This window comes from Petromyzon marinus, chromosome 18, assembly GCF_048934315.1.
Source record: "Petromyzon marinus isolate PM22_M1 ecotype Great Lakes invasive population chromosome 18, UKy_Petmar_22M1.pri1.0, whole genome shotgun sequence".
In the NCBI taxonomy this organism is placed as follows: Eukaryota; Metazoa; Chordata; class Hyperoartia; order Petromyzontiformes; family Petromyzontidae; genus Petromyzon; species Petromyzon marinus.
Genome location: NC_133684.1, coordinates 6,397,841 through 6,424,663, shown reverse-complemented (window position 1 = coordinate 6,424,663; position 26,823 = coordinate 6,397,841). Strand labels below are relative to the sequence as shown.

The following is a 26,823-nucleotide window of genomic DNA, read 5'->3' as shown; positions in this document are numbered from 1 at the left end:
CGAGGACTTGCAGCCATGGCGAGAGAGCTTGAGGAGAGAGTTTGTGTAGTTTTGTTATTCCTCCTCCTCCTTCGTTGAAGGAGCGTTGATTGTATTGGTTTACAATACGGTGCATAGTTTGGGATGAATGGGTACAATCGCACTGCTCTGGCCCTTCTTTAAAGCACTATTATGAAGAAGTCCCATGTGCTATGAAGAAGTCTCATGGGATATGAAGAAGTCCCATGTGCTATGAAGAAGTCCCATGGGATATGAAGAAGCCCCATGTGCTATGAAGAAGTCCCATGTGCTATGAAGAAGTCTCTTGTTCTATGAAGAAGTCCCATGTGCTATGAAGAAGTCCCATGTGCTATGAAGAAGTCTCTTGTTCTATGAAGAAGTCCCATGGGATATGACGAAGTCCCATGTGCTATGAAGAAGTCCCATGTGCTATGAAGAAGTCCCATGGGATATGAAGAAGTCCCATGTGCTATGAAGAAGTCCCATGTGCTATGAAGAAGTCTCTTGTTCTATGAAGAAGTCCCATGTGCTATGAAGAAGTCCCATGTGCTATGAAGAAGTCCCATGTGCTATGAAGAAGTCCCATGTGCTATGAAGAAGTCCCATGTGCTATGAAGAAGTCCCATGGGATATGACGAAGTCCCATGTGCTATGAAGAAGTCCCATGTGCTATGAGGAAGTCTCTTGGGATACGAAGAATCCCACGTGCTATGAAGAAGTCTCATGTTCTATGAAGAAGTCCCATGTGCTATGAAGAAGTCTCATGTGCTATGAAGAAGTCCCATGTGCTATGAAGAAGTCTCATGTGCTATGAAGAAGTCCCATGGGATATGACGAAGTTCCATGTGCTATGAAGAAGTCCCATGTGCTATGAAGAAGTCCCTTTCCACTGGATCTATTTTCCTTTCACAAGATCATTATTAGCGACCCACAGGCGTTTCCTTATTTCTGCAACATACGTGTTTTGCTGATTGCAATTAGTCAGCGCCACAAGCTCGCACAAACCGTGGCTAAATGTTTATTTTCAAACCATAAAACATGCAAATGCAGTACAAATAGAGGACTTGAAATCCTAACAAACAATACTACGCCGGAGCAATTACTAGTGTCCAAAGTTCTGTAGCTTGTAACCCTTTAGTCAAAGCTATTATCTGTTAATCCCACGTATAACGTGACCAACCAAACACCACGTTCAACCTATTTCCCTTCCATAGGTTTACGCAGCAATCACCCCTGTCAACGTAATCTGCATTCATCTTCGCTGTCCATACATTTTGCGTAACCTCTGCCAGTACGACGCAGGGCGATAGCCTTGATGGGTCTCTGGAATTCATGAGAGTTATTTTGGAATGCCGAGCTTGATAATGAATATTAGTGTACAAATTTACCCGAACTAGAATGGGCTTAAATCAGTGCAAATTACCCACGATGATATCTGAATTGGAATCGTGAAGAAATAAAATGGAACAAAGCCTGAAAAGTGTATAAAGAAGGATGAAAAAGTGCATGAATTGGACTACACTACTACACTGAGAGAGACGGACAGGAACACATGTAGCATAGAACACACATTCGAGACATTGACTTTTAAGGAAAGCAAAATGGCCCTGGGCAGGACACATCGTGGCCAGAATGGATGACGGTTAATCGACTTAACTGCTGATGGATTGAGAGAGCGAGAGAAACAAAACGGGATCACGTGCCCGAGAGGATGACCAGCATGGAGATGGAACAATGAGATCACAGGTCACGTGCGAGAGTGAGTTGGATTGTGGCGTTTTAAGATTTGACGGATGACGACAGTGTGGATAGGTCTTCATCCAGGAGTGGATAAACAATGGTTGACGGCGATGGTGAGGCCAATGTTTAGAAATGTGGGTGCTTGAGACACTATCGTCACAGAATCTTTTAGGACAAGTGATTGGAAAAAAAATGTATCAGCTTACTAGGCAGGTGTGATCGCAACGTAAGAAAGACAACTCACACAAACCGCGTAAACAACCCGGTATAATATGCTGTGCAAATACGATAAATATTCCCGAAAAACGTCTATTGGACTTATTTATTCACAAGAGCATTGCATTGGATAATGTGGCTTTTTTGATAGGCAGCTGGCTCCTGACCTTAAAGTGACAAGATCAAATCCTGCCTAGGGTGTGAGTGTAGTATTGCAAATGACAGTTCACCTCCACAGAGACAAGTCACTGTCCACTGTCATATTTATGAAACCGATATTCCCATGTATATTCGCTATTTAATTACCCGCAACCAGAGCACTTGGATGGGTGCCCATGACACATAACAGGTTGTTAGAGGTTTTGGGGATCACCAAATCTGCGCGGTAAAGTGCGGTCAAATAAACCCCCCCCCCCCCCCCCCTCCGGAGAACCGGTGTCGGGAGGCCCTCATCCGGCTGTGCTTAACGGTCCCCACAGTGTTGGTAAAATGCTATCGTCTATAACAGCAGGCGATCCAGAGGCGTTTGTTTAACGGGCCGAATCCTGCCGACGAGACCCAGAGAGTGACCTTGTTGCTTGGGCTTTAAGAGAAGCACTCGCAGGAACCTGGCTCTCCGACGTGCTCCTTCGATGTCCGCCGTTTTGCTCCGCGTGCTGGAAAATGCTCCGAGCAGCCGCAAGGGAAACGTCGGGCATCAACGTGCCGAACGCGTGAGCGGCGCAGCCCAGAAAACACACGTCAGAGGGCCGTACGGCACGGGTGCGAAAACCTACGCAGCAGACAGCTGGCCGGTAGTGTCTTTATTTAAGAGTAAATTGTGTTCCGCGCTGAGGCAACGTGCTAACTAACATAATTAAGAATGCAATTAAGTGCTGCCATTTGTCCCGTGTCAACACCAAGACCTGCTCAATCCTTAAAAAGCATTAAAGCAAATATTACGTCGCTACCCACAACCATACTGACACGAAAAACAACCCCAGTCGTGAAAAACTTAGCTCATTAATGGGATATAGATTCGTTTGTTACAAAAAATAAACAAGAACACATTCTATAGTTTGTCCCATAATGCAGAGCGGTGTGAATACTTTTCATGCTGCGGGCCTGTGTTAACTTGTGTAACGTAGACAAGGGCTTCATTGTCGCGGCCGGGTCGGTGACCAGGAGAACATTGCTTGCATCCGGCGCAACACATCCAGTATTAAGGAGCCTGGCAGCTGCCCTGGTTAATACTGCGAGCGTATTAACCAAAACTACGAGCCATCTGTTTCACAGTGGGCCCTTATGGAACCTATGGCGTTATTCGAAAAGAGCAGGACATGCGTGCCCAAATTTGCCAAATTTGAAAAAGCATCCGCAAATTACCTAAATTGGGTAAAAACCACACGGCGATATTGCCTTCTCGCGACAGACCATACTCGTCTGTCAAGCACAGCGCCTTCGAGATAGCCTTGTGCTATGAGAATGGCGCGGGTACCATACGTGCTTATTATTATTATTATTACTTGCTACTTACTAGTCACATACCATCCACTCCGGTCTATCGGCGACCTGGACAATAATGAGTGAGAAATTAAAGCCTGGACGTGGCTATAGCGGTTGTTGTGAGGCTCTGCTTTGCTGCTGCTGTGTGTGTGGTGTGTTGGTGTCCAGCTTGTCTGGGTAGCTGCGTGTGCTGTGGGTTGGGATTGAAGTTTGCTTCTTCTCTGCTTTTGTGGGGTAGGTGGGAGGGGGGAGGATGTGGGGGGGGGTGTTTCCAGTCACGTTCGTTCTACACTTCGACACCCCAGCCGCCGCCACCACCCTTGAGGCCACTAGCGCCCTGAAAGGAGACACAGGACACGCAGCGGTCATTACTCCATTTCCGCACGTCTCTCTCAAAAAGGCTCATTGCCTTAAACGTTAGCCTATTAAAGTGTGCCCTCGGAGTACCGGGTTTAGTCAGGGGTGGGTTGCACCGGTATCAATCGCTTTCTTCACAAAACCCCATTACATGAAGATCATATTTATCCCATTCAGAGATTATAATATTACTTATACAACCCGGTTTAATCACGGGGCGGATGAAACCCATATTTCAAGCCCAGCATCACGGCGGTGCTGGCTTGGCACTCCCAACAGATGTAAAACTAAACTAAAAGCTATATATATTCTTGGTTCCTTCGGTAAAGTCACGTAGAAGGGAAACAATAAAATAATACAAATATAAAACAATACAATTATTTACTAACGTTAAGAAAAAAACGCCACTTTTTTCAAATTTTCTTGCTATGGTTTTCACACCTGATGATGATTGCTTGTGCTGCAGTCGAAACGTCGTGACAATTGTATTGTTTTATATTTTTATTTTATTGTTTGCCTTCTACGTGACTTTACCGAAAGAACCAAGAATATGAATCCCTGCAGTCACGAAAGCTTTAAATCAAAATTTAAACTTAAAGCTGTTTTTTTATTTTGCCAGGTAAAGCGCACTGAGCTTTTAACTCGTTTTAAAAAGCGACCTGGCCACAAACGAAAGCTCAACAAAGTGGCTTTTCATCATGTGAACATTTATAGCAGCCAAATACTCTAAATGCATATTGTGTCTAAATGTGGAGGAATAAAACTGGAGGACCCAGAGAAAAACTCACACAACCACGGGGAGAGAGACATGCAAACTCCAAATACACAGGTGCCAGGATAGGGATCGAACCCACAATCTTCTACGTACCAGGCGAGGTAGTTAACATCTTACTACCGTGGCACCCCCAATCCCACTCTCGTCTACATTTCACTCTCGCCTGAGTCTAAATCCCACTTCTAGTCTCATTCCACTTCTCGTCTAAATTTCACTCCATTCCGAGCCTCGATCCGACGTTATTCTGAGTCTCAATCCCACTCAATCCCACTCTAAGATTGAGTCTCAATCCACACTCTAAGTCTCGCCCTAACTCATAGGCTAAATCGAGATGGCGGCGGCGCAGCGCAAGTCCCCGTGGCGTTGCCGCACCTGAGCCGGAGCGCAGGCTCTTCTGGTAGCACGTGTCGCAGTTGACGTGCTTGGCCACGATGTGCAGCGTGCCCCCGCCGCCCATGTGGCCCAGGTCCGCGTCACAGCCGTCGCACTGCACACACGCACGCCGGGTGTCCTTCGTCATTTCCATGCAGATATTCAGATGACGCGTTCGCCATGAACTGCCGAGTCACCGGGTGACTCGTATGTATGCATGTTCAACTTCTTTTCAGAACATACGTAGCCAACCATGCTGACCGGAGTATGCGGGGGGAAGGACAACAAACTAAAACTAAACTTTGTTTATTTTACCAAGTGAGGCCCACTGAGCTATATAGCTCTACTTCAGAAGCGACCCGGCCACAAATGGTCGTTCAACAAAGTGTCTTATCACGTGGAAATGTATAGCATCCAAATACTCCAAACGCATGTTGATTCTAAATGTGGAGGTAAAAACTGGAGGACCCGGAGATAAATCCACACGCCCACGGGGAGGACATGCAAGCTCCAAATATGCAGGCATCGTCAGGGTCAATAACGAAATTATGACCTCCTGTACACCAGGCGAGGGAGTTAACATCTCGCCACTGTGGCGCCCATAACCGTCTAATTTTCCCCATCCCTCAGCTGGGCCACGCTGCTGTGGAACGTCGTTAGCTGACAACGTGTGTTTCCTCTCGTTCACCCGGAAAGAGATATACAGCAACAAGTCTTAGCTGGAGGAGACCGTGTCGACTGCTAGTGCCGTCCGTGATCATCGTAATAATCGCTACACTTGACATTCGCTTGATTCTCTTAGCACAATGGCAATCATGAGGGCGCTATCTTCCACACATGGGTATAGTCTGCCAGACGACGATCCCCCGTGTAGCCTTTAAATTAGAGATGGGGCAACTGCTGTTAGCGAGCCCCTATTGGGGCCAACTCGGTGCAGGCGAGGGCCTGGTGAGGAGGTGGTGAAGGAGACGAAGGGTTGATGCACGTTTCCTGGAGGCTGTGACACCCCTGGCCCGTCTGGCGTGGCCGTGCCAGGCTAGGTGGAGATACCTTGAAGCAGGCCTCGTGGTAGTAGAGGCCCAGGTAGTCCAGGATGTAGGAGTTGGCTCTCTTGCCAAGCGCGTGGTTGCATCGCGAGCACCGGCGCCATGCATTCTCCCTGCCAGGACGAGACGCAGGGCACAGCGGTGAATGATCCACTCATTCATCGATTCACTCATTCATCAATTCACTCATTCACTCTTTTATTGATTCACGCATTCGTTAATTCAGTCACACACTCATTCATTCGTCATCTCACAAATGTATTGATCAACTAATTAATTCACACGTTCATTCATTCACTCACTGGTTCAAGCCCAGCTGCCGCCCAGGTTAATACTGTTGACGCATTAAAAAAATAGTATGGGCCATGCGGCTCACAGTGAAAATTAAAGATCCCTTGACATTATCCGATAATGAGTTGAGCATGTGTGCTGGCATCACAGTCCAAATAAAAAAAATACTTGCAAATATAGTTAATCGGGTAAAGACCATATAGAAACATTGCCCCTACTAGCAGACTATACCTGTGTGTGAAACATAGCATCTTCATGATAGCCATTTTGTGATAAGAGAAATGGCGCAAATAGCAAATGTCCTGATTAATTTTTAGGATTTTTTAAAACTAAAACTATTTTATTTAACCAGGTAAAGCCCACTGTGCTCTTTTTTCAGAGGCGATCTGGCCACACATAATAGGTCATTGAAGTGGCTGATGTAATCATCACATCTAGGCATTTATAGCAACAGCCAAATATTCTAAATGCTCAGTTCTAAATGTGGAGAGCAAACCTGGAGGAACTGGAGAAAGATCGATGCGACCACGACGGGGAGGGCGAGAAAGATCACACGGACTCCAAATATACAACGGGCATCGTCGGGGTCGGGATAGAACCCACGACCTCCTGCATAGCAGGCGAGGAAGATCACACTTCGGTGATGACCAGGGACGGCCCTACCAGAGGTTCTCCTTGTTGCTGTCGGTGGACACGGTCTCCTGCAGCTCAGACTTGGTGCTGTACACCTCTTTCCTGGCGAACGAGAAGAAAAAAACCGCGTGTCGTCAACGAGCGACGTTCCACGGCAGCGTGGCCCGGCTGAGGGACGAGGACGGTTTCTCAGTTCGTCATCGGCGACTCGGTTGGAATAAATTTAAAAAAACAATCGAGCCCGGTGCCTTAGATTTGTGTTGGTCGGAGGCAGTTTTTGGTGCACGCGTCATATTAAATTCTGCTGGAAACGACGAAGAATCTTCGACTCGTCAGACGAGCCTTGAGCCACCCAATACAGAACCCCTCACCCATCCGGGACAGAACCCTTAATTTATCCAATACAAAAACCATTGGCCTTTCCAATATGGAACTCTTGACCTGTACAATAGACAACCGTTAATCTATTCAATACAGATTCCTTGACCTGTTCAATACAGATAACCTATGAGGAATTTAATTCAGACCCCCTTGGCCTATCCAATTGACCTGCCCGCCACCCCGCCACCGAACCCACACCGATCAGCACGGTCGAACGGTTCGTGGTCAAATGACCCCCATGTCCGACACCACATGGGGTCACCGTCATCCAGCAGTGGATTGTCAAAGCGCTGTAAATTAACAGCAGTCACCCACTGAGACTAAAGGACCTCTCTTTCCAAGCGAGTCCTTGATTATTACAGATATCAGTTAAGGGCGAGATATGTTTAAAAAAACACACACACACAACTTTAATTTTGCATTTGAACAGAGAAGACTGGTAAATGTTGGAAGGCGAACGGACTTGTGGCTCGTTCCCCAAGGATTGGAGTTGGAGTGATCCGGGATTAATTTGCACGGCTTGCAGTTGAGAGCGCGGTTGTGAAGTTTCGCCAGAGGGCGATAAGTTACCGAGTCTGGGCCAGACTTTCGCCCCGCGAACGGCCGCGATGAAGTGACATCGGAACATTGTGAAACGTGGACCCGTCGCGATTCTGAGAACTAAACGCCTAAATCGTTAACCGCAACCCCTCCAGGAGAGAGAGAGGGCTTGTCTGTGTCCGGAACAATGTGGACCAACTCTGGCACTCGGCTGTACAGTGCTGGGAAATGAACCCTAACCCTAGTGTCAATTCCACTCTCGTCTGAGTCTCAATCCAACTTTATTCTGAGTCTCAATCCCACTAAATCCGACTCTAGTTTGAGTCTCAATTCCACTTAGTTTCCACCCTACTCAGACTAAATCTAGAAGATGACAGACCAGTACAAGTACTATACTTTAGTTTCCACCCAACACTAAAACACCCTTTAAAACGGAATTTGCTCAAACATAACCATTGCAGGACCCTCCTGAAAACTTGTCTTGAACCTTTGTTAGCTCAAAGGACTGACAGAAGGAATATTTTAGCTTCTTTGTCTCGAGGCCCAGTGAATTCGAAGACTCGTTTTCAGAGTAAACAATTCACAGCGGCTGAGCAATTTCCACGATAATACATTTTTGTCCGTTCTCAAGTACACATTGTGAGCACCGTCCAAAAACACAATGCACGCACGCGCGCGCGTTCATATTTATACGACACAATGTGCATATTCGTTCCACTGAGCCCCGGCTCACTGAAGCCCGAAACAACAGCGGCACGGATATTATTACCATTACGCGTTGTCTCCTTCGAGCGCCGGCGTCTTATTTTGACGCATTCATTCCCCCCCTCCCCACCCGTCCCCTTCCTGGGCGTGAGACGGACCGCACGCGCGAAGCGTCGCGCCTCGACTCGTCTGACTGGACGGACGAGGTGTTCGTGAGCCTCGGTTATGGGGAGCCCGTTTGGGTGTGGCGCGCGCTGCGTCGCCGCAGAGGGCATCGTCGTTGGGTCAGTCCGCAAACGCGCTGCGAATTCGCGGGCAGCGGCGGCTCAGTGTCGGGTTTGGTGCGCGCCGTGAGCCCGGCGAACCGAGTTCGTGTGCATGTTGAACTTTCTTGCACACCGTACGTGGCCGAGCGTGCTCATCGGAGATGACAACAATTCCCGCTCATGGCCAACGCCAGCGACGATTATCTGAACAGGTCCTGGGCCCCCTCATCCCCCCCATCCCCCCCCCTCGGTCGACTCAGCCTGAAATGAGTAAACTCGTGCGATGCGTGAAAACATCGTCACTCGGGAGGCAAAGGCGGTCAGGTGCTGGCCACCGACTCCCTCGTCCGCTGTGCCCTGCAATGTCTCTCGCTCACGGCACCGCTGGCGGAAGGAGACTCCACCAGATGGGGGCTCTTGAGAATTGGGCCGACTCTTGGAAGTGGTGGGAAGCGCCCACGCTCTACCCTGTTCCTACGCGACCTGCCGGTTGACTCGCTACGGTGTACCCAAGTTTGTGCACATACTCCGGGCTGGACCGATGCGCAGGTTATGTGAGAAACGTTTGCACCGTTGTCTTGAAAGAAGGCGAACGCCGTCGCAAAAAGTGCCGAAGGTGGAGAGAGCGCGCAACCTCTCGCCCGACAGAAGAGCGCTTCGATGCCGTTCCACGTCGGGAAGATCGCAAAGGCGGTGGCGGGCAATGCCGAGAGACTCGAGACGGTGGGCAGTGACACGCGGCGGGTCGCGGCACCACAGAAGCCGTGGCTCATCTCCCGGAGGTGCGGGGAGTGGGAGCCGGCTCCCACGCCCTTGACGCGTAGGAGGCTTGCGCGACCATCAATAATAGAGGTGTTTTGGGTGAGATCGCATAAATATACAAATGTGTCGTTAAGCCCGTCACCACCCGACAGAGTCAATCAGTAAGGGGTTTCACGTAAACAGAACGTGGCCAATTCGTTACGAGTGCAGCAACACCGGTGTGTTGGAAAGCAAATCCACACCCTCCACTTCCCTCTCCACACACCCCGCCCTGGCCCCCCCCCTGGCCCCCCCTCGCTCCCCCCCCCTACCACCCTTCCCCCTACACCCCCCCGCCCCCACAACACCTCCCTCCCTCCCACCCCATACCCCTCCCCTCCTGACATCCACCCAACCCTGAGGGTACAGGAGTTTTAAATGGAACTCGCTTAACCAGTCGAACGCGGTGCCGGCAGCTGCTACCGCTGCTACTCACAGAGGCGTCACTGCTACTGCGAGGGCAGTAGCAGAGGGCAGGACGAGTAGGATCGGAGCTTGTCGTCTGTTGAGGTCATTGCGATGGAATTGTGTGCGGGTGGCGAGGAGGGGTGGGGGCTGCGCTAGCGTGTTTCACTGAACACAAAGTGACCTCCTCCGACCCCCTTGGCCTATCCAGATGTTGGTCGTCGTGGCCGAAGTCAACCGATGCCAAACCCCAGCCAGGTCACGACGCTTTCTCTCGCCATTGGCACGGGGGCGGGGGGGCGGGGGGGGCGGTGGCCGGAGCAAGACGCGAGGGTTTGCAGTTGGCTATGGATGTTTTTGCCTTTACTTTGATTGAGGCGTCTGCACCTACCTATGGCAAATGGACTCTCCTAACACACCGCCGGTGGGCTGAACTAGTAACGAATTGCATACCCGTCAACCCCTTATCGGTGCCCTACCTTATTTCAGACCAATTCAGACCTTACTGGTCACCCTCGTGCCCCTTATAAATCTCAACGTTCATCCTACAAAGTCCCATCACAAGGGAGAAACACAAACAAACAGGCAAAACAAAATGTTTCCCGCATTGAAACGGCTGTACGCCGGACCTGAAAACTCAATTTCCCTGTACAAGAATACGGATAAACCATATTGGTTGACAGGTGTGTCATTGGCACGTGTTATTTGTGACCAACCTGACTAATTGGCTGTCAGGTTGTGGCGGATTTAACGACGCATTTTTGTTTAAAAAAAAACCTTCTTATGGGTAATATTGGTCGCTGAAGCCTACTGCGTATTTAACTGAGATTGGGACACCGGGAATGCACGCATCACAACCTCGTGCTAAGGTCTCTCACCTCTCGGTCACGTTGATTTGCTCATTAATCGACGATGACGACGATGACGACGATGCGGGCCTGGGAAGAGCGCACAGAGAGATTTAGAGAGTGGGAGGAGAGAGACGGAGAGAGAGACTTCGTCGGGCGTTGTGTGCATTATGTACGTTGAGCTTCTTTCGCACCGTACGTAGCCAACCGTGCTCAGCGTTTGGGACAAGGAGGGGTGGGGAGAGCGGAGGAGATTATTGCACAATGAAAGTAAGGTCGAGAAATGTCGAGAGGACAGTGGAGAGAAGCGGGAACAGATCGAGGAGAATGGGAAGACGGAGAGAGAAAGAGAGGCGAGATATATGAAGAGATGGAGAGAGAGGACGGCAATGATACACAGGGGATGAGAGAGGGGATGAAATGTGAGATGGTGAGGAAAAGGCGGACAGAGAGATGATAAGAGTGGGGAGGGCGATGAGGTGAAGGAGAAAAGCATAGAGATTACTTGGAGACTCACAAAAAAACAACAACCAGAATTTCGTATTCATACTGGAGGAATCCTATGAGCTATAAACGTCTTGTTCACACAGGTGCAGTGGGCGGAAGAGGAGGTCACCGTGAGAACAAGACGGTCTCCTCGCGTGAAAACTTGAAAGAAAATACGAGAGACCCGCCCCGACCACGGAACGCGCGCCAGCCACATCAGCAACGCCGCACCCAGTTGTGTGTGAATCACAAAGTCCCCTTGTGTGTGTGCGCGTGTGTGTGTGTGTGCGTGTGTATGTGCGTGCGTGTGTGCGTGTGCACGACGCCCGGGGTAAATAAAAAAAAATGTAAAGCGATAAGAGGGTTCGGCAAAAAAACAAAACCATACAAGCTTTAGGGTCGTGCTATTGCCAATGGAGTCTGATAACGCAGCAGTATTTGAGTTGTACAAAGCCTTACGCTGCTGACGAGTTACTAAAATATGTCAAAGCCGGTCCAGAGTTCAGCTGCATAAACAAAAAAAGCAAATTGATGATTTTTAGTACGGAAGATGATGGGGCTATCTAATTTTTTTAATGTGGAAAGACAGAGGTCTGATTGATTATGTTTTAGCATGAGCCAGGTGTTGTATGTCACGTGTATTACACAGGTGACCCATTTACACACACACAAAGGTGAGTCGTGTACAAGTGGGTTGTGCGTACGTATAGGCGATGCGTGTACATGAAGTGGAGTTGTATGTATACACATTGGTGACCTGCATACACACACACGTGAGTTGTGTGTACCTGCTGAAGCGAGTGCGGGTGACAGACGTATCCTTTGAATTGCTGACGTCGCTCTGACCTCCGCTCTGACCTCCGCTCTGACCTCCGCTCTGACCTCCGCTCTGACCTCCGCTCTGACCTCCGCTAAAAGACAAACATCCCAACGACAAAAACAATCAATCATTAGAATCATCGGCAGCAACAGTAAAATCGTCAGTTCTGAAAATACTTGAGCCACTGGGGCGGAGCTTTATTTGTCGTCAACGTGGCAATCTTGTCGGCTTGTGGTGGGGTTAATGACAAGTAATTTGACGTAAAACTTCCACCACGTGGCCCAACCCGAACACAACTGTGGATCAGCGTGATCGCCCACGCAGCCACTCCCAGCACCCTCACTCCAACCGCGTGACGTGGGTCCTGGTGCAAGGAGTGAAAAATTGGCCTCTCCCCTCTATGCAACGTCGACCCTTATCCGTCGGGTGTAAATCGGACACACTTTGCACTGCCTCAAACATGCATCTGAAATTCAGCGACTCTGAAAGCAATTGAAGCAGCGAAATCTCTCAGTAGTGAATCTCCCGTAGTTGCATCTTCCACGGCTCTGTTCGCAACCCGGGCCCCGTTGTTTGCAGTGTCACCGCCCGCGCCACTGGATAGCTACGCCGCTGACCCCTGAAGCCTGGGAACCCCGGTTCGCACCTGCCGGAGTAGCGGCTGCGAGGGACAGGTGGCGGGGGTCCAGACGGCTCACTGCTGAATGTAACACACACACACACACAATCATTAGAATCAGAATCTCTATATTGGAGGAGGAATCCGATGAGCTGTAAAGCTCTTTTCTTTGCACACATGTCCAGGAGGGGCGGGTCATAAAGTTACCATAACAAATAAAACAAAATCAAGATAGGAGTGCAAATGATCGAAAATGTAAGCAAATCACCAAAATACTGAAGCATGTTTATTTTACCAGGTAAAGCGCACACGCGCGTAAGGTTAGGCTAGCCGTACATGTAATCGGATTACTTAGAGTTAGATTCTAACAATGTAATTCCATTACATTGTTAGAATCTAACAATGACACGATTTTTTTCATAAGCTGTAAACACGTTGTTTGGTGATGCTGCTGCTGCTCTGGCAGTGGTGCACAAGCACAACCCAACAACAACATTCACTACTACTCATAATAGAGGTTTTTGGGTTAGATCGCGCAAGTCTAAATGTGTCGTAACCCTCCACCACCCGACGCAGCCAATTAGCAAGGGATTTGTCACGTAAACAAAACGCCAGTTAGTTACTACTTCAGCACACCGGTGTGTTGGAGAGTAAATCCACAACATTTACAATTTGAGTAGGACGTTTTGCTGGTAATTACATCCAGCATCATTGTTAACACTATATATATTCTGGCAAATCGTCCGATGATGCTGGTTGATGTAATTACCAGCGAAACGTCGTACTACTCAGATTGTAAATGTTGTGGATTTACTCTCCAACACACCGGTGGGCTGAAGTAGTACAGTGCTACAGATTAAATGATTCGCTAATCATCGGTCGGATCCAGGTCAGATAGAGCACGATATCATTAACACTATTAGAACACTATATTATTAAACCTATATTATTAACACTACATTATTAACACTACATTATATATATAAAAATATATTAATACCACTACATTATTATGAACAATATACAGTATTGGAACACGATCGTTTTTTTTAACTCGTTCCTTGCACGGGCGATAGAGTTACAAAGTCGTTACATCTATCGTTCGCGTAATGGCAGGGAGGGCGTGCGGGCGGGCTGAGTCACCAAGTGCCGGGATGAATCGGGGTCGGTCGGTCGGTCGCGTGTAAGCGGTGTCCGCGTTCTCTGAGCCCTCGCTGTATTTCCCAGAAGGCGTGGAAACTACACAGCTATAATACTGCAAAGGCCCATCTATATCGACCTTCAATTATAGTGTATAAATTAACCACCTATGCCTGTGATCACATTACAAGGAGCTAAATTTATTCCCACATTAGCAATTAAAAAAGGCTATCTATAGGGTCTTAACATGTAATCAGATTGCAAATGGATTTCTTCACACCATTAACATGTAATCAGAGTACAGGTCCCTTTCAGCACAATTGTAACATGTAATCTAACTACAAATGGATTTCTACACACCAGTAACATGTAATCCGATTACAGGTGCCTTTCAGCACAACAGTAAAACACACAGTTACCATTCCAAAGGGGCTGTCCAAGCAACATTTTACACCCATTCCAAACGACTGCTGGAGTGAGTGAGAGTCCGAGTGAGTGAGTGTCCGAGTGAGTGAGTGAGAGACCGAGTGAGTGAGTGAGAGACCGAGTGAGTGAGTGAGAGTCCGAGTGAGTGAGTGAGAGTCCGAGTGAGTGAGTGAGAGACCGAGTGAGTGAGTGAGAAACCGAGTGAGTGAGTGAGAGACCGAGTGAGTGAGAGACCGAGTGAGTGAGTGTGAGTCCGAGTGAGTGAGTGAGAGTCCGAGTGAGTGAGAGTCCGAGTGAGTGAGTGAGAGACCGAGTGAGTGAGTGAGAGTCCGAGTGAGTGAGTGAGAGTCCGAGTGAGTGAGAGTCCGAGTGAGTGAGTGTGAGTCCGAGTGAGTGAGTGAGAGACCGAGTGAGTGAGTGAGAGACCGAGTGAGTGAGTGAGAGACCGAGTGAGTGAGAGTCCGAGTGAGTGAGTGTGAGTCCGAGTGAGTGAGTGAGAGACCGAGTGAGTGAGTGAGAGACCGAGTGAGTGAGTGAGAGACCGAGTGAGTGAGTGAGAGTCCGAGTGAGTGAGTGAGTGAGAGACCGAGTGAGTGAGTGAGAGACCGAGTGAGTGAGTGAGAGACCGAGTGAGTGAGTGAGAGTCCGAGTGAGTGAGTGAGAGTCCGAGTGAGTGAGTGAGAGACCGAGTGAGTGAGTGAGAAACCGAGTGAGTGAGTGAGAGACCGAGTGAGTGAGTGTGAGTCCGAGTGAGTGAGTGAGAGTCCGAGTGAGTGAGAGTCCGAGTGAGTGAGTGTGAGTCCGAGTGAGTGAGTGAGAGACCGAGTGAGTGAGTGAGAGACCGAGTGAGTGAGTGAGAGACCGAGTGAGTGAGTGAGAGTCCGAGTGAGTGAGAGTCCGAGTGAGTGAGTGAGAGACCGAGTGAGTGAGAGACCGAGTGAGTGAGTGTGAGTCCGAGTGAGTGAGTGAGAGTCCGAGTGAGTGAGTGAGAGACCGAGTGAGTGAGTGAGAGACCGAGTGAGTGAGTGAGAGACCGAGTGAGTGAGTGAGAGTCCGAGTGAGTGAGAGTCCGAGTGAGTGAGTGAGAGACCGAGTGAGTGAGAGACCGAGTGAGTGAGTGAGAGACCGAGTGAGTGTGAGTCCGAGTGAGTGAGTGAGAGACCGAGTGAGTGAGTGAGGGTCCGAGTGAGTGAGTGAGAGTCCGAGTGAGTGAGTGAGAGTCCGAGTGAGTGAGCGAGGTGCAACGCGAAAATCACCGGCCGCCTCGCCGCGTCTCCGTCTCGGTGATCTCCACGCGGGAGAAAGACGAAGATCCCTCGGGTCCCGCGCTGTCCCTGCCGGGGGAGGAACACCGCAAGGCTCAGTCAACGATTAAGCGACTCCAGGCAGTACGGAGCTTCTCAAGTGAAGTCAGCTTTATTGATCCATGGCATACACGAGGTAACGTGGCAGTGAGATGATTTGTTCCCGTGTCGCTGTCTCTCAGCTTGTGCGAATTAACAACAACAATGTCAACAGCAGCAACAATATTTGAAAATATATATTTTTGAAAGTATTAAAAACTAAGTATAATCGCTGTGCAGATGATTTATGAAGTTTTTTGCAGGATACATCACCCCCCCCCCCACTCCCCCGCAATATGATAACAGCGCAGCCATGCGCATTAGAATTGCCGTACACAACGAAGCAACATGTACGACGTACATGTTGCTTTGTTAATTAATGTTTTGATTCCCAGCATTGCAAGTCATTTATAAACCAGTGACAAGAAAGGTGAAGTATGGTCAAATAACCCCCATGACCGATATGGCTTAGGGTAGGCCTGAATGCAGCAGTCGGTTGACAACGATAGCCTACACAGTCAAAATAAAATCATGGGTTTGAAATGTCGGCCTCATTTGGTGTACAGCAAATGACTTTTGACTGTCTGCTCACAAATGAAATAACTTTTCACTTCATCTCTGAAGGCCCTCCACCTGGCGGAGGCCCCATTGGCTGCAGCCCCTAAAGGCCCATGCCTTAATCCGGCCCTGAGTACGAGCAATGAGCTCACCGCTTCACAGGCTGTTCTTGAGTGTTCTTCCTTTGCAGCGTGCAGCGCGGGGTACACGCTCCCAGCTGCATTTGACTCCCCGTGTTCCGAGCAAAAAGTACCCCCTCCGTCCCTGTTTACATTGTCCAGTGCATTGTGCCGTGCGTTTGACATCAAGTTTGAACTGCCTTGAACATGCAGGACGCTCTCTGCGTCCGTCTCTGTGCCGCCTTCTGTGTGTCCCTCTGCCTCTGTGTGTCTCTCTTTCAAGGATCTGTGGTGCACCTAGCCTGGCACAAGCGCCGTGGCCACGCCACCGCTACGAACCCGTCTCTTTGTGTTCCCCTCTGTGCCACTCTGGTCTCGTTGTCTTTTTCTTATCCCGTCTCTCAATCTCCCCGTGTAATTTCTGTCCATATATCTCTCTCTCCAGCTATCGCTTGTCAGCTCGTGAAATATAAATGATCGGCTTCGGACAGCAGCGGTCACACCTGCAGCAACGTAACACAGCCGTCATCATCAATTATACATTCACTACACTGTACAGGTAATTAATAAAAGTGATTCTCATTCCTCCTTTGTGAATCCACTGCTGGATGAAGGCCTGCCCCACATCGCCTCGGTTGTCGGGGTCAGTTTGGGGGGGGGGGGTGGTGATGGTACCAAGACCGTTTCAAATATCCCTCGCCACCGATGTTCGCCGTGAGAATCAAACGGGAATCAAACGGGAATCAAAGTCATGTTCGAGCACCGAGAATCACGCGACCGCTCGTTCACCGCGCATGCCATTTAAACCCTCGTGCGAACTCGATCCGCTGTGGCAGAAACCTGCGGGTCACTGTCATGTAAACATCGTGCTCGGTTCATTTCCGTGTGAATGCGTGAGACAAACACCCCACCCTGCTCCCCACACGCGAGGCAGCTTGTGTAAAGCGGGAGGCCGTGGTTCATCCGTGCCTCCAATGGCTCGCACTCATTATACACGCCCACACACAAAAGTGCTTGCAACGACACGAACCGCAGTAACCTCGCCGATCTCGTCAAGGGAGCGTAGACCGCCGTGCGGACTCCTCCTGCCTTTGGCCACCCATTGAACAAAGACGGCGGTCACCGCAACGCGCGCAATCACACGCGCTTCTGCGGCCGTCTGGAACGCTCTTCCCCGCGATATTAGCTAAGCGAGCCACTGGAGCTACGCACCTTTTGCGGTCTGAATTGAAAACGCATTGCTTTAGCGCTGCGTTTTGTGCGTGTTCGCTTGTTGGCAATTCCCCCCTGGCTACGTACGGTGCGAAAGAAGTTCAACGCGCTTACCACATTATCATTCTACGTGTTAAACTCACATTACTGTTGGCCACCTCTCCCGCGAGCGCGGCTGGGGAGGGCCACAGCGTGGGAGGGAGGGAGGGCTGGGCCGGGTGGCCAACTTGGAGTTACGTTCTCGAGGGCCCCAGGCAAAGTTAGTCGCTTGGTGACATTCTAACAAAGTGACGAGGGCTGGGGGAGGGATCAACAGCTCCCTAACCCCCTACCGCCCCCCCCCCCAGCTGCCATCACTGATGGTGTCAGTTTGTGTGTACTGTATGTTGAACTTCTTTCGCACCGTACATAGCCAACAATGTTCATCGTAAGTGCAGGGGAAGGACAACAAACTAAGCATAGAAATCTATTCTAAATAAATGAGTTTTCAATCTAGACGATTTAAAAGTGCGTAGCTCCAGTGACTTCCTAATCTCGGAAGGAAGAGCGTTCCAGACGGCCGCAGAAGCGCATCTGAATGTGCGCGTTGCAGTGACCGTCTGTCCGATGGCCAGACAAAAGCCGCTGCTGCGAGCACGACCGGAGTTTGTGTGATGGTTTATTCTTCTTGATGAGGTAAGCAAGGTATTGTCGTTCATTTGCGGCAAGCACTTTGTTTGTAATGAGTGCCACATTATAATGTATTCGTTCAGCAACCGAAAGCCACTGAAGCTCAGCATCACTGACGAAGAATTGTGCACACGCTGTAGCTTGGCAATGTTTGTTTACCGACGGCAAGATGAAGGCGTCACCATGGCCAATGCCTTTGACGCCACCTCTCATGGCTGCAGTGGTGGTTGGTGGCCAAAGCAATGCACCAAGTACAAGCATTGCACCAGATCAATGCACCAAGTAATGCACCAATCAATGCACCAGATCAATGCACCAATCAATGCACCAGATCAATGCACCAATCAATGCCCCAGATCAATGCACCAGGCGCAAGCTGCTCTTTCCCCGGTAGAAGGGGAAGGAGTCATTGGCAACTTCGAGGCCCATCGTCCTTCAGTAATCACCACACGACCCAAGGTCCCGAAGCCCCGTTGCGGGAGCCATCGACCTCTTGTGCACCACTCGTCTCAACAAATTACTCAATTGGGATTATACAGCAAGCAATCGATGCCCCCCCCCTCCACCAACTGAAAAAAACCTGGCAGGACCCTCCTGAAAAAGTTTTGAGACTCAGCGAGGTTTTCCCTGATAGACAAATGTAACAATAGGAATATACCAAAAAAATCGATTGTAGTGACATGACCAGGGCACAATTATCAAACACCGGGGCCCGTAACTTGAAGAAGGAAACAAAAATCCCTCAGCTGAATGCATTTAAGGCGAAAATCTGAGTTCTAGGTTGGCCCTCCCAAGAGCGTCGTCGGCTGAGCGAATCCCTGACAGGGACCACGTGACACGTACCACTTCTGCGTCGACGACCGCAATCCGCCGCCGGACGAGTCCCTGGCTCCCTTTGTTGGCGCGGCGTGAGACTCCAACTCATCCCACTCCTGCTGTTGGCTCGACGAGCGGCTGGGTGGGGAGGGGGGTAGTCGAGAGGGGCACGGCGGGCGGCGTCAGAGAAGGGGGACCACCCCCCACCCACCTCCGTTCTCACCTTCGTAGGGGCTATTCGCTACCAGCACTCGTCCACAACAGTCTTGATAATTGGTTTTTTTACCCTTTTATCTGGCAACAAAACTGACGCCTTTTTTTACAAGGAGTCATGTTTACATTGACCACAATACCTGCGGTCGGAACGCAAACAGAAAACAACTCTCATAATGTACGCACTGTCCTTGAAATTGATTGGTCCACACCCGAGACAGCTTTCCACACCCGAGACAACAGTCTTGTCAAGGCTACACGGGGGAGGGAGGGAGGGGGGGATTTTTGTCTTGGTCCGTGATTCATGTCGAGCGACGTCACGGAGGATCCGTGACGTCTCTCGGGGGCACAGGAGCGCGCTGGGTGTGGGCTGCTTCGAATTGATGAATTGGGCCGCGCCCGTCCTTGACAGGAATGAGAGGAATTCACTGCCTTCTCGGCAGGTAAACAAATATCGAGCACAGACAACTCGTGGCTGTGAATGAGCCAGCTCGCTCACCTGCACGGGCGAGGGCCAGGGGCAGGGTTAGGCTCAGGGGGCAAGGTCAGAGATAGGGGGAGAGCGAGGTACGCGTGGTGACGTGGCACCAAATGTCATTTTTGTTGTTGTTGTTCGTGCAGCCATTGGTGACCGGGCTCCATTTAAGTCTATGGGTCTGTATGCGAGTCATTGTTGACCAGGCTAAGACCATCAACTCGCTAAACTTTAGAGCCCCGTTTAATCGTAACTCACCCTAGCTAAGTCTATGGGTCTCTATGTGAATGAGTGGCGACCAGACCGTCAACTTACTAATGGGCGCTCGTAACAATGCTTGCCCCAACAGTCTACCTCGGTTTAATCATCGTAATAATGCCAATTATTTAACCAGGAACGCCTCACCCAGTCTCAAGGCTCGTTTTTCAGGAGGGTCCTGCATTGGGCTGCTTGGCCAATTCCGCGAGCGAGTGTTCGGCTTCGCGCGGGAGGAACCGGAGAGCCTGGAGAAAACCCGCACTTGGCCAAAATGACTTAAATAGGTGCTCGCTCACAATTCCTCGACACTGACAGGGTTGGCAGGCGTGATAACCGCTGAATAGGGCGGAATCATTGGTGTGGCACAGTTGGCATGGATCCTCGTACAAGGAGTGTTATGCCAACCCCGCCCCCCCCCCCACTCTTTGTAACCTAGCACATGGGACCCTCTGCAGCCCATGGGCTAGCGTTGCCACCTGCCCTGGAGTTCTCCGCTTTCCACGCATTGTCAGATATCCTCCTCCAACTTCTTATTCCTCTTCCCATGATGCGTGCCCGTTTTTTTGGTTGTAACTCGGAGGGTATGAACTCTTGCCGTGAGGCCCCCCTCCACCCCCCCCCCTCCCCCCGGCGCAGTTGCACCGCCTGCACGCCCTGGCAGCTTACAGCTTACGCCGCTGGTTACACGCTACACACGCCCGTGGAGCGGCTCACCTGGTGCCTCTGTGCGTCGGGGAGAGCGGCGAGGTCGGATGTTTGTCGCCGAAGTCTATCAGCCCCGGCTCTTCGCTGGCCGTGGAGAGAGGGGGTGGTGAATGCGGGGTAGGAGGGAGAGAGGGAGAGATTGTTTTTTTTTGGGGGGGGGGAGTAGGTTTGGGTGTGGAGACAGGCGGAGGCACAAACAAAAAGACGAAATCATTATATTTGTCATCGCCCGACGATGCATTCCACATTCTTTCACGCGTACCTCTCCTTCCCCTCCCTACCTGCCTCCCTGAAGCGCCTGTCGTACAGGTGAGGGCGGTGGCAGTGTTTAGAGTGTTAATACCCGGGGCTGTGACCACGGGTGTAGTCATGCTACTGGGCAGGTATTCGCGGTTCGTGCTGCCGAGATCTCCTCTGTGTTTTCGGGTTCGTGCCGCACGCTGTGAGCTTCGTCAGATCCCTTCGGTTTTTTTTTTGTGAAGGAGCTCCTGGGCACGCGGAGCGAAACGTCGGACGTCGTGCCGAACAACGCGCGGTACGAACCGAACGACGCATCAGAGAGGTTTAACGGTGACGGTTTGGCTCATGGTCCGCCTTAAACCGCATCCACTGCACGAACCATGGCAAATGCGGATACCTGAAAGATCTAAAACTCTCCAGTGTGCAGTACAGACCATACAACAACATTCAACAGTGCAATGCCCCACAAATACGAAGGAGACATCACAGCGACACACCAACTCCGCTGCTCCTGACGCGGTTGTCTGGCTTGACCACCTGAATGTGAAATTGCTCTGCGTCTACATCAGCCGTACGACAGAAGAAGAAGAAGCTGGGACGGGGACACGTGACTTCCTGAGGCCACGGTTGAACTTCAGTGGAGGCTCCTGGCTCTAGGTTGAAGGGGCGATAAAGTCCACCTCGGGTTTTCCCCAGTCTCAGGCGGTGACGCGTGCAGATGGACTAATTGTTAACAGGTGCTGATGATGATGAACTGGTGCTGAGCTCTGTTTACGAGTCTTTGTGTCTCTCTATGAGTCTGGGTCTCAATATGGGTCTATGGGAGTCTATGGATCTATTTTTTTTTAGCTTACCAGGTAAGGCCCAAGTTCTATTTGGCCACAAATTATAGCTCAACGAAGTGGCTTATCATTTCTAAATATTGAGGCAAAAACCAAAGGTCCTAGAGAAAAAAATCCACACCACCATAGGGAGAGAGACATGCAAATTCCAAATACACAGGCGTCAGGGTCGGGATCAAACCCACGACATCCTGCATACCAGGCGAGGTAGTTAACATCACACCACTACCTGCACACACCCTGCCAAGGGGATGTACCCCTATCTGCACGCATGCACCCCGACAGGGAGCGGGGCACACATCCTGCCTAGAGGGGGTGATAATAATGCTGCTGCACTAGTGCAGGGCTCCACCAGACCGATTCTCAATGGGAGCTGTGGGAGCTGAACAAAGGGCTGTTGATGAAGCCACTGCTAGCACAGTCCAGTGACAGTACTCAGTGGGTCTCTTTGGGAGTCTCTGTGGCCTCAAAGTGGATCTTTCTTGGCACTAGCGCTGTGGTGATGTCACGGTCAGCTGATGTAGTTGTTGCTGTGTGTGTGTGTGGTATTTGCACTGTGTCGGGAGATGTGCGTGTGTATGTAGTGGGAAGCGATAGTGCAACGGATAGCGCGCTGCGCTACAAACACGGCAACTCGAGTTCCATACCCGCTCACGGCCAACAGCAGTGATGGTTATCTGAACCGGTCCTGGGCCTCCCCTAGGTCAACTCGGCCTCAAATGAGTACCCGGTGCGGTGTGTAAAAACATTCCCACCGGGGAGACAAAAGCGGCTGGGCGAGGTGCTGGCCACCCACTCCCCTCGTGTGCCTCACCGGGCTTCATAGGTGCTCCTCACGAATAGCGCTTGCCTCAACAGTATGCTAAAGGCTATACAGGGGATCTTTGTGTTTGTTTTGTATCGGAGCCTACCCCTCGCCCTCGTTGAGTCCACCGGCACGGTTGATCCAGCTTGTATCATCCTTCACCGAGGTGCGGAACTTTGTGCCCTGGATGGCGTCGGACCGTTCCCTCTCCGTTTGTGGGCTCCCTGCTCACGAACACATGGGGAAAAAAAGAAACCCCTTTTATAATGTACGTCACTACCATCATCATCATCATCGCTGGCCATGAACAATCCACTTGCTGGATGAAGACCTCCCCAAGAAATGGCCATCATTCATTGTCCCATGATGCAACATTCCACACAGCTGCCTCCACCCCCCCCCACTCCCCCCAATTGGTGTGCAGCCTGAAACGATGACCATAGCACGAACCCAAGACAAAAAAATCTACGACCTAATCACCCTGAACTCGTCCGACCTCGTTAGACCTCGGAAAGTTAAGCAAGGATGACCCTGGATTAGTGCTTGGATGAGCAACCACCATGCACCGTAGGGGTTATAGGTCGCGGGGGCTGAGAAGTGGGCACCAGAGCACAGTGCAGCGCAATGCACTGCTGTACTGATACTGGACTCGGTTGCTCCTGCGTCTATCTATTCACCCCGCCTTCACCAACACGCACTGACTGGCATGGTGAGGTATGGCGTGGTGAAGTATGGTCAAACGTAGCCCCCCACAGCAGACGCGGGCTGGGGGAGGGACCGGGCTTCGTCTGCCTTCTAACCCGAGGGCGGCGAACCCGTGAGTACTGCTGGTGGCCGTCCACACGTGGACACGCGCACAGATCGGTCACCGCTGTCATTGCAAAGGGGGCCCTAGCAGTGAGAAATTCACCGAGCGCTAGGATGAGAAACGCAGCATTGCCCAGTACCCAATTAGTGCGGCCAAGGTGGTGGGGGCTGAGATGCTTTCACTGACGGATAAACATCGTTTTCTCATGGCCACGAGACCACAAGCGGCAGGCCGTGTGGAATGAAGCTGCGAGTCGCGTGAAGTGAAATCTCGGTGTCGTTACAGCGGAAGTGTCGGGTCGTTGGTAATTCATTTCTCGGGATGTGTGAAATAAAATTCACTGGCGGTCGTGTGAAGTGAAGCCCCGTGAACTTAAGCCACGGGAAATGCACAGCTGTCAACCCGTACGATTTACCCACCCGTATTCTTGTACAGGGATCATTGAGTTTTCAGGTCCATACGGCGTACAGCCGTTTCAGTACGGGCAAAAACGTTTGAATGTATTTGTCTATTTGTTTGTGTGTTCACCCTTGTGATGGGACTTTGTAGGATGAACGTTGAGATTTATAAGGGCACGGGGTGACAAATAATGTCTGAATTGGTTTGTAATAACGTAGGGCACTGATAATGGGTTGACAGCTATAGAAATGACACACTGCTCACGGAGGCCGTAAGTTCCGCACCCGTGCTTTTGAAGATTTTTTTTCGTGAACAAAATTCTCACCATTTTCACCGTACGCAGACCGGGGTCGGGGCTTTGAGCTTGAGCCGTAGAAAGCCATCTGGACAAACACAGAGACGTTGCCACGTGTTAGCGAGCACCTGCAGGGTGCGGGAGGGCGGGCAACGGAGTGGTCGGCAAACTTGCGCTGTAAGCCCTGCCAGGCCCATGGCTAACATCACGCAGAACACAACACACAACATCGCATAGACGTGTACGTTTGGTCCATCCACTGCTGGATGAAGGCCTCCCCCCCCCATCCCCAACACCGTGCGGTTCAGTGGCCATTATTTGTCCACGAAGGTGAGGAGCGTAGGCGTGGGAGCATAGAAGTGCAGTCCAACACTGGATTTGGCTGCACTGCCGTCTCCTGCCCGTGCCATGTAGCTCACTCCGCCCAAGACAAGCTGACAGGGACCGGTGCTCGCCCATCCAAGCACCTTCCAGGCTCATAGCCTGCTCAGCTTACAAGATCTGGGTGAGATTTGGCGCATTCCGAGTGATTTAGTCATAGGCCCACACACACAAACACAACAAAACAAGATAAAGATCCCCCCGTATAGCCTTCACAGACTGTAGGGGCACACAACAATACACAACACCGCGCCCATACAACAACACAATACTGTTGACACGTAATTACATCCCCACAATACACACCACACCACGTCACACACACGCACAATCCAAAACTACACTCACGTATTAACATCGAACGCTTAACACCCTATAGGTGGCACACAAAGATCCCCCGTGTAGCCTTTAACAGACTTTTGGGACATGCGCTGTTCGCGAGCAACTATGAAGAACGGCACACGAGGGAGTGGGTGGCCAGCACCACGTTCGACCGCCTTTGTCTCCCTTGCGGCGCACCAGGTACGCATTTGAGGCTGAGTCGACCTAGAGGAGGCCCAATATCTGTTCAGATAATCGTCACCGGTGTTGGCCGTGAGCGAGAATCGAACTCGTAGCGCAGCGCGCTAACCGCTGCGCCACCGCTCCTCGCATTGAATGCGACACACATAGATATAGACACGCTCTGTAGTGCGCGTCAACACATCAAAGACCGTACGTGCGCCCACATTTAAAACAAAACTTAAATCTCAAATCAAGAGGCACAGTCCCAGCCCTCGTCTCATCACCGCCTCGCGATGCCTCTTATCCTCCACACAGGCGTCCGGACGCCTTGGATAAAAACGCATTTGGGTGGCAATTTCAACAAAGCAACCCCTAAACACAATTCGACGTGAAGATGCATTCGTCTCTCCGTCTGTTCGTTTACACGGAGACCGCTTGCCGGTGACGGGAGACGCGAAATTCGACAGCGCCAAGATTCCCGTCCCAGAAAAAAATGATATATGATGGTTTGACGGGAAAGGAGATATTTATTTATATAATAATAAGAGTCGGGCGGTGAGACCCTGGCGCTCTTCTTACCTTGCAGTGGAGTGGAGGGAGGTGAGTGAGCCGAGTGAGGATTGAGGGAGGCGTCCTCGCGTTTATGTGAGAGGCGCGCCCGCCTGTTACACCCACCCGCCTCAGCGGAGACACACCCCGACATGGAGAAGGGTGCACACCCTGCCGAGGGGGGGGGGGGTACCCTTACCTGCACGCTAAGGCTGTAAACACCCCGCAAAGGGGACACACACCCCGGGGAAGGGGTACACACCCAGTGAAGGGGGTACACACACCCCGTCAAGAGGGTACACACACTGAGTGAAGGGGGTACACACACCCCGTGAAGGGGGTACACACACCCCGTGAAGGGGGTACACACACTCCGTCAAGGGGATACACAGACCCCGTGAAGGGGGTACACACACCCCGTGAAGTGGGTACACACACAGTGAAGGGGGTACACACACCCAGTGAAGGGGGTACACACACCCAGTGAAGGGGGTACACACACAGTGAAGGGGGTACACACACCCAGTGAAGGGGGTGCACACACCCCGTGAAGGGGGTACACACACCCCGTGAAGGGGGTACACACACCCCGTGAAGGGGGTACACACACCCCGTGAAGGGGGTACACACACAGTGAAGGGGGTACACACACAGTGAAGGGGGTACACACACAGTGAAGGGGGTACACACACAGTGAAGGGGGTACACACACCCCGTGAAGGGGGTACACACACAGTGAAGGGGGTACACACACAGTGAAGGGGGTACACACACAGTGAAGGGGGTACACACACCCCGTGAAGGGGGTACACACACAGTGAAGGGGGTACACACACAGTGAAGGGGGTACACACACCCCGTGAAGGGGGTACACACTGTGAAGGGGGTACACACACAGTGAAGGGGGTACACACACACAGTGAAGGGGGTACACACACCCCGTGAAGGGGGTACACACACAGTGAAGGGGGTACACACACCCCGTGAAGGGGGTACACACACAGTGAAGGGGGTACACACACCCCGTGAAGGGGGTACACACACCCCGTGAAGGGGGTACACACACAGTGAAGGGGGTACACACACAGTGAAGGGGGTACACACACCCCGTGAAGGGGGTACACACACACAGTGAAGGGAGTACACACAACCCGTGAAGGGGGTACACACACAGTGAAGGGGGTACACACACACAGTGAAGGGGGTACACACACAGTGAAGGGGGTACACACACACAGTGAAGGGGGTACACACACACAGTGAAGGGGTACACACACAGT

At 51.0% G+C, this 26,823-nt stretch overlaps 1 protein-coding gene across 1 annotated transcript; it reads right to left on the bottom strand.

The window, feature by feature from the left end:
• Positions 1-1,002: 1,002 nt before the first annotated feature.
• On the bottom strand, positions 1,003-25,663 carry LOC116943630 (uncharacterized). The gene is made up of 13 exons (XM_032956655.2): positions 25,574-25,663; positions 24,140-24,197; positions 22,714-22,831; positions 20,730-20,804; positions 19,097-19,207; positions 15,609-15,686; positions 12,814-12,867; positions 12,136-12,258; positions 10,892-10,951; positions 6,946-7,017; positions 5,996-6,104; positions 4,946-5,060; positions 1,003-3,778 (listed from the first exon to the last, which is right to left on the bottom strand). The coding sequence occupies exons 2-13, from the start codon at positions 24,195-24,197 to the stop codon at positions 3,771-3,773; spliced, it is 981 nt and encodes a 326-aa protein (XP_032812546.1). The 5' UTR covers positions 25,574-25,663; the 3' UTR covers positions 1,003-3,770.
• Positions 25,664-26,823: the final 1,160 nt, after the last annotated feature.

Coding starts and splice junctions, on each gene's coding strand:
- LOC116943630 (XM_032956655.2), bottom strand. CDS start 24,197: ATGGCTTTCTACGGCTCAAGCTCAAAGCCCCGACCCCGGTCTGCGTAC. Junction 12,868..15,608: donor GAGACGCGGCGAGGCGGCCG/GTGATTTTCGCG, acceptor TGTTACATTCAG/CAGTGAGCCGTCTGGACCCC. Junction 10,952..12,135: donor ACCCGCACTCGCTTCAGCAG/GTACACACAACT, acceptor CGCTCTTCCCAG/GCCCGCATCGTCGTCATCGT.